At 38.6% G+C, this 11599-nt stretch overlaps 1 protein-coding gene across 1 annotated transcript in view; it reads right to left on the bottom strand.

Annotated features, from left to right (window-relative positions):
- Positions 1 to 2215: 2215 nt before the first annotated feature.
- Positions 2216 to 11599, bottom strand: part of LOC149221317 (uncharacterized) — a 117725-nt gene continuing 108341 nt past the window's right edge. Inside the window, exon 8 of the mRNA XM_089387358.1 lies at positions 2216 to 2338. Coding sequence (XP_089243484.1) covers positions 2216 to 2338 — 123 coding nt within the window. The remainder of the gene's footprint in view (positions 2339 to 11599) is intronic.

Below are 11599 nucleotides of genomic sequence, written 5' to 3'. Positions count from 1 at the left end.
ACCGAGTACATATATGGCATATGCCTATTATAAGAGCTTTTTCTCATTGATTAGTCAATAGTATTAAACATGGATGAGGGATTAATAAAGGATGCATTTAATATACATAGTCCTTGTTTTAAGTTTTGTGTATGCCTCTGGAAAACATAGCACGATAGAGTTGCAAAGAAAATAGGAGTGGAAGGCATGTGATGACAACAATCCAATTATCCTCTACAATGGAGGGGTTGATTCAGTCACCCTTGCCATGTGGGCACAAGAGATTTCAGTAGCAGAAGAGTGGAGAATTTCCCAAATGGCATGAAGCTCTACCTTAATTTCGATGTAGCTCCTTCAACATCTAAATATGATTGATGGGATACTAAGAAATTTGATCAACATACATAATTTGTAGAGAATATGGAAATGGTATCTTTCCTAGCCCACCATTAAAGACTTTTAAATGAATTAATAAATAACTAATTTATTATGAGAAAATAATTATTATTTAATACATTTATAAAAGAGAATACTAAAAATTCTACGATTGATAAGTGGTTAGCTTTAAACATGGAGTTGCCATGCTTAGCTTCTACCTCAACTCAAACCTCGACTCTGTTGTAATGACCCACCTATAGCTATAAATAAAATACCAGTATTAGCATACATACGAGGCCTCCATATGATAGCTACGTATGTATGGACCCGTATGTAACACACTATATATATAATAAACCCTCAAACGAACAAAAATGTCAGTTTTAATGTTTAAATTTTAATTGGTAAATTGAAATTTGTGAAATTAAATTAAAATTATAAACTAAATAAATTAAATTAAATCATTAAAATAATAAATAAACTTTATTAAATCAAATTTAGATATTCGAATAAAGTCACTAAATCAAATCAGATTTTGTTTTTATAAAATCAACACGTATCAAAATTAGGACACGGAGATGGAGGAAGTTGGTGAACGAGAACTTATAAGAAGGAAGGGAGGGATTGGAGGAAAGGCGGTGGAAAAGGAGGAGGAAAATTGGTAACACAGAATTTTTCAATAGAAAAGACGGAGCCTTGTTTGTTCTGAAGTTTTTGGGCACGGGGGAACAGAGTGCAACAATTGAGAAGCATTCTGGACTGAGTACTTAGGTTGTACTTAGTTTGGCTGGGAGGTTATGGTCTTTTGGTAACGGGAGCAAGAGCTGGAAAAATTCTGAAGTCTCTTCATCCGCAGGAAACTAGGTAGGTACTTCTCATCAAATCAATCAATTTTATATATGAAAATTTGTTAAATTTTAAAGCAGGTCCATGAAGATTTTATATTCTGTTTAGAGTAAATAGTTGTTTAAATTAGTTACAGTCTTTACATCTGTGACTATACAGGAACGTGGATGAATCTCATTCTATGAGTATGTCTAACTTAGTATTAATGATCTAGTTAACCGAGATCTTTAATAAGCATCCTTCACGGAAGCTACCTATAGAATAGGATGGACAAAGGATGAATTAGAGGCTATGGCTCCAACAAGACACAAATACTACTAGAAAATTGTTTGTAGCTAGTTACAAAGGTCTATGAAAATCAAGGTCATTCTCAGTGCCATTTCCCATCTACCCAACTCAAGAAGGCATTTGGAGAGACAACATCAAACAAACATCATTTCTAGGAGTTGTATTAGGAGTTTTGGGCAACAAAGAAGGATCACCAATCAAAAACATCTAGACAACAAGGAAAAAGCACACTACTTTCTTGGCAACATCTAAAACTCAAAAAGAAGGAAACATAAAAAAACTAGTAAATATGGAAACATCTCTATAGTTGTTTTATCTAATAATGTAATTGATTTTTATCTCATATAATTTGTAATTAAAAATGCATAAGGAGGATGTTTGCATTGTTTATAAAATGCTCATCACTCCCTCGTATTGTTTTCCAAAACATCTATGTTATTCTCTCCATTTCTGAATCTTTTTAGATTTGCATGTAGATCAATTGGTATTAAAGCATAAGATCTTGGAAGCCATCCACTTGTTCAAATATTTTTTTTGGGATTTGTGGCTTAACAATTCAACACCCTTTTTAGTGCACCCTCCTTGCTTCAGATTCCCATTGCAAATTGTAGCTTGAGGTTATACCTTTCAATTCCTTTAGTGGATGAAAATCATACCACCCTATCGAGAACCCTCAACCGAGGACTCACCAGCCCATGATTATGCATGGCTATTCAAGATCTAATTACACTGTAACAACAGAGACACCCTCTTGGACAAATTCAGTTGGATACACACTTTCAATTGCCAAATTTTCTGGCCAAATGAATGGAGAGGTCATCGATTCTTCGCTCCACAGTCTCTCTACCTATTTCAAAACATGTCCCACAATGGAAGAAGAAATGCAGCTTCAAATCTCCAGTATACAGTTGGAGGGCTTGGCGCAAACATGGTGGGATACTCAACTCGAGAATATATCCTTGGTTGTTGAGCTCGGAGACCAAGCCAAGACCAGATCCACACATATCACATCTTGGGATGACTTCTGCCAAGCCTTAAGAGCATGTTTTTACCCCCCGAGATATCTCCAAAATCTCCTTGCCAAATGGTTGCAACTCTGACAACTACCGAATCAATCAGTGCAAGCATACATTGATGTCTTCTGCAAATTGCACATTCAACTCCATATCTCTGATCCAGAAGAGGTATTAATTATTAAATTTAATTCTGGTCTACTAATGTTTTTTCATCGAGAAGTTGAGTTGTTTGATAGTACTTCCTTGGATAAGGCCTTTATTCGGGCCTTGGTTGTAGAACATAAAGTGGCTCCTCAAACCCGATCTCCTCAAACCAAAAATGGTCCATCTCCTACTAGTCCATGTAATGTGGCCCTTGACTCATCCCACTGGTGTATATTTCATAAGACCAACTCACATGCTTCAGCAAACTGTCGTGTACTTCAAAATATGCACCCCAACAAGACTCTTTTTACAGAGGTAGAGCAACCAAATTCCTCTACCTCACTTGCAGTTGTTTCTCTTGACAATCCTACCGAAGTATATCCCTCTCTCATCATCATGACTACTAATGAAGCTGGAACCTCTGTTGCACCTCTATTTAGCCATAATTGTCAAATAAAACATGAGTTGGTGACTCTTATCCTCAACAATGGGAGTTACAAGAATCATGTGGCACAAGACTTGGTTCACCACCTTAGCCTTCCCACCACTCCACACCCTAAACCATATCATCTATTTTGGGTTCAAAAGGAAGGCCCTCGTCTTACTGTCTCCCAACATTGTGTCATCACCTTTGCTATTGGTCCTTTTCAAGATACTATGCTATGTGATGTTTCTCCTCTCGATTGTGCTGATTTGTTACTAGGCATTCCATACCAACAAGCCTGAGATCTTTTTTATCATGCTAAAGATCACAAATACCACTTGCAACATGAGGGCCACACCTATGTGCTCACATCCTCGACCCTCACATTAATCCAACCTCTTACTAACAAATATTCCATTAAGAAAGTCAATATAAACCAATACATTCCTTTGTTTGGTTCACTATGTCAAGCTAGAAAACAACACCAACCCAATACCCCCTGCCATGGCTCCACTACAGCCAAAATTTGCAAATATCTTCACCAAACCCATGGTGTTGCATCCCCAATGCTCTATTGAACACCAAATCAATCTTATTCCAAGTGCTTCCTTATCCACCGCCCCATCCTTTTACCACTACTACATAAAGGAGGGTTTTAAGACAAGTTTTGGGTAAATTGTCTTAACTTAAGACAAAAAAAAAATTGTGTATTGTCTTTAAGCGGGTGTCTCAAAAATTTGTAGAAATTCCCATTGTAGATCAACAGATTATGCAATATACTAAAACACAATACAAGATCTACTTCTACAACACTTAGCGGAAGCTTAATCGAATTGAGCAAGATCAAGAGAACACATATAACTGAGAATGAGAAATCAATCACAGATAACACAAAAGAAATAACTCGAAGAAATCCTTAGAATAAAACCCCGATCTCTGTATTATCATACAAGTGGAAATCTTGTTCAAGTTACAAAAAGAATCAACGCTCAAGCTATCCTGCTCTCTCTGCAATCAAACAATACAACGCAGACTGAATAGACATAGTATATGTCCTCCTCAAGCCCTCCAAGCCTCTTATATCCATGCACAATTTTTCTTGGGGTCCAATGAAGCCACATGTGTGAATTGGCCTCATTAGACTCACTAAACCTGAAGAAGTAACTGTGCAATCCTCAAGGAATGAATTCCTTCTGCATGCAAGGAATATTCACAATGGAATATTCTAGCAACTGATAGTACACTGCCCCTCCATCTGATCTCAACTGGGTCTCTGTCTGAACTGACATGCATGAGTTATTTATGAGAGAATACTCAGTTATCTGAAGTGTAGTAGTTACATGCATGCAAGAATTAACTAACTGAACTTACATTAATTCAACAAACTGTTTGAATTAATCTAACTGGACTTGACTCAGTTAACTGAGCCAACTAATTACAAATCAATATTACAACTCATCCTTATCTCTTTAACTAATCGATAAATTCCTCAATTAATGGAGAAACTGTTGCATGTCCCCACATAGACTTGATGTTTGATTTTCCTTAACTAATTAACTCAAGATGAATTAATTAATTATTTTACAAACTGCTGCTAAGATCAAATTCGAATTTTACTTCGCTATTTTAGTTTAGGGACTGACTAAAATAGGAAGGTATCCCGAAATGCTATTTATAGAATGCTATTTTTAGCACTTCCATTTTTTCATCCATTGTTGCTAAGTTCAACGTTGGTTGAACTGCTATTTATAGCAGTGCTATTTTTATCAATTCTATTTTTAGCATTTCTTGTTGCTATTTTCAACACTCCCTCTCAACAAGAAAGGGATTATCAGTAACCCCAATCTTGTCTCTGTGGAACTCGAACTTGCATTTTGACAATGCCTTAGTCAAAATATCTGCATCTTGTTTCTCGGTCGTAACATACAGCAACAACATGATCCTCTTGACCATGCAGTCTCGAAGATGGTGATACCGGATATCAATGTGCTTGGACCGGTCATGAAAAACTGGATTCTCAGAGAGTTTTATACAACTTTGGTTATCGCAGTAGATCACTGTAGGATCCATCATCTGACCAAACAATCCCACTAGAATCTTCCGCATCCAAATGGCCTCACATGCAGCCTGACTAGCAGCCATGCATTTAGCCTCTACTGAGCTAAGTGCAACTGATCTCTGTTTCCTGTCGTACTAGGAAACTGCAGCTGAACCAAGGTTGAAGATTCCTCCATAAGTGCTCTTCTGGTCTGATGGACTCCCTGCCCAATCCACATCTGTGAAGCTCTGAAGCTTCACTCCCTCTGTCCGTTTGTACCACAATCTGAACTGAGATGTGCCTCTGAGGTATCTCAGCACATGCTTCACTGCCTTCCAAAACAGCTTGGTAGGCTAAACCATAGCTTGACTCAGTTAGTTCACCGCAAAGCATAAGTCAGGTCGTGTGTTCAACAAATACATAAGTGAACCCACCAATTGCCGATAAACAGTAGCAGCTACTACCTCACCTAAAGTAGTATCCTCCTTCCTCCAATTCCCAGCTAGAGGAGTCTGCATGGGCTTGCACTTCTCCATGTGAAAGCGCTTGAGTATCTCATTGGCATACTTGCCTTGAGACACAAATACTTCCCCATCTTTTTGCCACACCTCCATGCCTAGAAAGTAGTGCATAAGGCCCATGTCCTTCAACTCGAACTCTCTTGCAAGATCCTCCTTGCAATACTGTATCAGCTGATCATCACCTGTAAAAATCAGATCATCGACATAAAGAAAAATGATCAATGGTTTACTTTCTACCATGATGTGGTAAAGGTTCGCCTCTCCTTCACTCTTGGTGAAGCCCAAACCGGTGAAATAGTTGTCGATCCTAGTGTACCAAGCACAGGGTGCTTGCTTTAGCCCATTCAAGACCCTCTTGAGTCTGCACACATGCAACTCATGATCGAAGGTCTCGAAACCCTCTGGCTACTCAATGTACACCTCCTCCTCAATCTTCCCATTGAGGAATGATGTCTTCACATCCATCTGGTGCATTATCCACCCCATCTGAGCTGATAGTGCCAACATCGATCTAATCGATGAGTACCTTGCTACGAGAGCAAAAGTCTCATCGTAGTCGATCCCCTCGACCTGTGAGAAACCCCGGACAACAAACCTTGCCTTATGTTTCTCAACACGGCCATCTGCTGCCTGCTTTACCTTGTAAAGCCATCTGGAACTCACCATTGACTTGCCCTGGGGCCTTGGGACAACATCCCACACACTATTCTAAATGATAGAGTCGTGCTCCTCTACCATTGCATCAATCCAGACTGGTTGCTGCACTGCCTCCTCGAATGAAGAAGGTTCGGTATCTACACACTCCCCAACCAGGGCCATGTACCCAGTGTAATGTTTGGGTGACCTCCTCTGTCTGCGGTGAGAAGATGGTTGTCCCACATTCTCCCGCGCATCCAACATCAATCTGTTAGCTTCCCTTGAGCGTTTCCGCCCATCTCTAGAAGTCTCAACATGAATGGATGTGTCCACTCCTAGATCCTCTGCATGCAGCTACTCTGCATTAATCTGAGGCTCCTCCTCCTTAGGAACTGAAGGTTCCTCCTCTGCATGCAACTTGAGCTCCCTCTCAAGTGACACTTGCATGGCTTTCTGCTCGTCGAACTTCAGATCCCTGCGTAGCAGGGTCCTCTGAGTGGAAGGCAAGTACACCCGCTAGTCGTGGGGTGTATCCGTGTACCCCACAAGTATTCCCAACTCAGCTATTGGGTCTAGCTTCTTCCTGGCACCTTTGGTCACATGACAGTAAAATGATGATCCAAAGATTCAGAAGTGACTTACATCAGGTCGCTTCCCGGAATAGGCCTCCATAGGTGTCTTCATCCCCAGTATATGATGCGGGCTTCTGTTCTGAAAGTATACTGTTGTATTGCATGCCTTAGCCCACAAATGCAGTGGTAGGCTTTGGTCATGCAACATTGCTCGAGCTGCTCCCACAATCGATCTGTTATTTCTTTCGGCCACCCCATTCTGCTATGGGTTATGGGGTGCCATCAATTCCGTTTAATACCTTCTACAACGCAGAAGTATTTAAACTGTTGGGAGACATACTCTCCACCATTTCTTTCCAGATTCTTTCTCTGCCAAGGCTTTAAACTCACAAAACCTCAAGAAGGTCTAATCCTTCTTTTGCATAAAGTAGATCCAACATCTATGAGAAAAATCATCAATAAAAATGACATAGTACCTTTGTTTAGCGGTGGAGGTTGTAGAGAAAGGTCCACAAACATCTGAGTGAACTCGCTCCAGGATTGCTCCAGCTCTATTGTCTCGATCTGGAAAGGAAGATTTTGCATACTTACCCAAGGTACAACCTTTGCATGTAGTCGTCTACTCAAGTTTTCCCTTGGGTAATCCAGTAGAAATTTGTTGCATGATCTTCAGGGCTCCATGGTGCAAGTGGCCCAGTCTTCTATGCCATAGCTCATCAATATCTTGGCTCTGCACCATCTCAGCTTAGGAACTAAAAGTAGCATAGTCGTCTACCTCCGGCTTGTAGAGATTCTTGACTCGAATCCCTATTTGCTTTGTCTGTCCAGTAACGATATGCCTCAGGAATACCTTTCATTTACTAAAGGCTACATCATAGCCTTTATCTTCTAGCATAGCGACATACACAAGATTCTTCTTCAGACCTGGTACATACTTTACATCAGTCAGGGTGAGGGGAGCTCCATGCTCCCTCTGAAACACAACCGTACCTTCACTTGAAACACGATACTTTCCATCATCGCCCATCTCGATCTGCATCTGGAGATCCTTCTTCTCCAAGGTACTGAAAAGATTCTTGTCACCTGACATGTGGAATGACGCTCCACTGTCCAGGTACCACACGCATCCCACCATGGATGAAACCATGCATGCGATAAGCAAGAAATCCAACTCAAACTGTGAGGCCAGTGACTCACCATCAAATCCCTTCGAGGAACCCTTCTTGGATTTCTTCTATGGACAATTCGTAGCATATGGCCCACTTCATGACAATGAAAGCATCGCACTTTCGATTTGTCAATCTTCTTCCCACCATGGGAAGAACCGGATTTGCGATAGGACGCCTTCCCTTTCCCTTTCCTCGCCTTACTCGCTAAGGCTAGATTTTCCTCATCATATTGCTTCGATGAGGATCCATCTCTAGTGCTTCTTCTTATTTCCCCCTGCATCAGATCTGACCAAAGTCGTTCCCAATCTGGTAGTTTTTCTCTTTCATTAACCGAGTCTTGGTAGTTATGCCAACTCTTAAGAAGACCAAGGAGTGCAAGACTCACCATGTCATCATCAGCGGTCGTGATCCCTACACTTCCAAGCTCATCCCTGCAGGTGGTGAGCTTGTTTAGATATGTAGAGATCGTGTTGTCTTTTTCACACTTGATATTACAAAGCTTGTCTTTCAGCGCCAACTTCCTCTAGTCACTACTATTTTGATATAGATCTTTCAATGTTTTCCACATCAAAAACAGTGTCCCCTTCCCATGGAGGCTCGAGACAATGTGGTCTCGAACTCCCTCCAGGAGGATTCTTCTTGCTCTAGCCACACATTTCTTCCATTCCGCTAGTTAAGTAGCATTTGTCGGCTTGGGGGCTTCTTGATCAATGAAGTCCTTTAGACTGTTATCCTCTAATACTACCTCCATGTGATCCTTCCAAGCTATATAATTTGAGCTGCCATTAAGGGCATACTCGAGTCTTAAACCACTGAATGCCATAGGTGAAATTGAGATGTGATAAGAACTCGATTTCTATATTCTGAAACCACAAACTTCGAACTTATCCTTTCTGTATATTGTTCTCCGCCTTGATCACCTTTGCTCTGATACCATGTAGAAATTCCCACTGTAGATCAACAGATTATTCAATATACTAAAACATAATACAAGATCTACTTCTACAACACTTAGTGGAAGCTTAATCAAATTGAGCAAGATCAAGAGAACACATATAACTGAGAATTAGAAATCAATCACACATAACACAGAAGAAATAACCCAGGGAAAGCCTCAGCCTAAAACCCCAATCTCTGTATTATCATACAAGTGGAAATCTTGTTCAAGTTACAAAAAGAATCAGCTCTCAAGTTATCCTGCTCTCTCTACAATAAAACAATACAGCTCGCAGACTGAATAGACATCGTATATGTCCTCCTCAAGCCCTCCAAGCCTCCTATTTCCTTGTGCAGTTTTTCTTGGGGTCCAGTGAAGCCACATGTGTGAATTGGCCTCATCAGACTCACTAAACCTGAAGAAGTAATTGCGCAATCCTCAAGGAAAGAATTCCTTCTGCATGCAAGGAATATTCACAATGGAATATTTTAGCAACTGATAGTACACTGCCCCTCCATTTGATCTCAACTGGGTCTCTGTCTGAACTGACATGCATGAGTTATTTATGAGAGAATACTTAGTTATCTGAAGTGTAGTAGTTACATGCATGCAAGCATTAACTAACTGAACTTACATTAATTCAACAAACTGATTGAATTAATCTAACTGGACTTGACTCAGTTAACTGAGCCAACTAATTACAACTTAATATTACAACTCATCCTTATCTTTTTAACTGATGGATAAATTCCTCAATTAATCGAGAAACTGTTGCATGTCCCCACATAGACTTCATGTTTGATTTTCCTTAACTAATTAACTCGATGAATTAATTAATTATTTTACAAACATCTGCTAAGATCAAATTCGAATTTTACTTCACTATTTTAGTTTAGGGACTGACTAAAATAGGAAGGTATCCCGAAATTCTATTTATAGAATTTCATTTTTAGCACTTCTATTTTTTCATCCATTGTTGCTAAGTTCAACGCTGGCTGAATTGCTATTTATAGCAGTGATATTTTTAGCAATTCTATTTTTAGCATTTCTTGTTGCTACTTTCAACAAAATTATTGTCTTAAAAAATATTCTCTTAAAGATTATTGTCTTAAAAAATATTGCCTTAAAGATTATTCTGTTAAAAAATATTGTCTCTATAAAGACAATATATAACACAAGCATTATTGTCTCTTACGAGACAATTTCATTTTTGTCTCTCTGGAGACAATTTCATTTTTGTCTCTCTAGAGACAACAATTGGATTAGAGACAATATGTCTTTAATACTAGCTATTGTCTCTCTAAAGACGATAAATTTTTTATTTAAAGATCACTTTTGTCTCTTTAGAGACAATATAAAACAATGAATCCAAAAATATCTCACCATTGAAATAAACTGATATAAAAAAATATTTAATTAAAAATAAACTACAAAACCGTTGATTAATTCATGTTAGCACACAGTGGAATCGAACCACCAACCTCCTGCTTGTAAGGCAGATGCTCTTCCATTGAGCTAGCACACTTTAAAGAATTATGTGAAGAGTTATGGCAATCCTTAAAATTACATTTATAGCCATTGATTTAAAAAAAAAAAATCATTTGACACATGATCTATAATCTTTATAAAAACTATAATCATGCAGACCATATTTTTAACTTACTAAAATAACTCAAGGGAGTTACTTGAATGTCACACCCTACAACATGACCCACACAACTTGTGGAGTCCATTCAATGTATTGCTACAATGCCATATTATCAATGCAAGAATGAATCTGAGCACGAAAGGACCAATAATATTAATCATCCACAAAACCCGCTAACAACCTTGTTTCCATATTGCTAACATACTATATGCTGCAGGTGAATGAAATTTTCCTAATCACCCAAGATATTGATTTAAATTGCCCATTTTACATAATAATTGCAACTTGAATTTCAACCCATTTACAATGAAGTATCTGTACAAAAATAGATCGAACATAGTCCATCTAGACATTGATATAAAATGTCCATTTCACATAATAATTCAAAGTAAGAAAAGCATTGGCCTAAAGTGGAAGAGTTGCCAAGGAGACAATGGAAAACCTTCCTAAGTACCCCTAGGGTTCAACTTTGTTAAAATACTCTGTAACATTTGAAGTCTCATCGAAAAGAATATTAAAATATACTATTAATTTGACAACATAAACTATCATTACAAATTGCATGGATAAAAATTGTAGTGGAGATCTAACTCAAAGCGACAAAAAGTGGATATCAACTTGGAATATTAAACCAATATCTCAAAATCAAGGCATCATAAATCAAGAACAACTCAAGAGAACCAATACTCCCAAAATAACCCGTAAAGTAGTGATATTAGCAAGTCAATCTATAGTCAAAGGATGTATGCATTATCATTCATTGGAATCGAAAGGTAACTAGGGCCTCTCAAGCTCGCAAAGAGTCATATATATTGCAAAGGAACAAACATTGTTGATATATTCATGTAATATTAGTGAAACAAACAATAATATGGAAAAATCATCAGCTCTTATAAAAAGAGTGCCATTATTGAGCAATATTACTTCAAAAAACATTGTAATGTTAGGGACTCCTCAACTTATAAGCTCCCATCTCACTAGTTTCTCTCAAGCTTCAAGTATC

This window comes from Pinus tabuliformis, chromosome Q (genome assembly GCF_031772625.1).
Source record: "Pinus tabuliformis cultivar Carrire ecotype Pingquan chromosome Q, CPIR1, whole genome shotgun sequence".
Classification (NCBI taxonomy): domain Eukaryota; kingdom Viridiplantae; phylum Streptophyta; class Pinopsida; order Pinales; family Pinaceae; genus Pinus; species Pinus tabuliformis.
The sequence above is the reverse complement of the archived record's forward strand: the minus strand, read 5'-3'. Positions and strand labels throughout refer to the sequence as shown.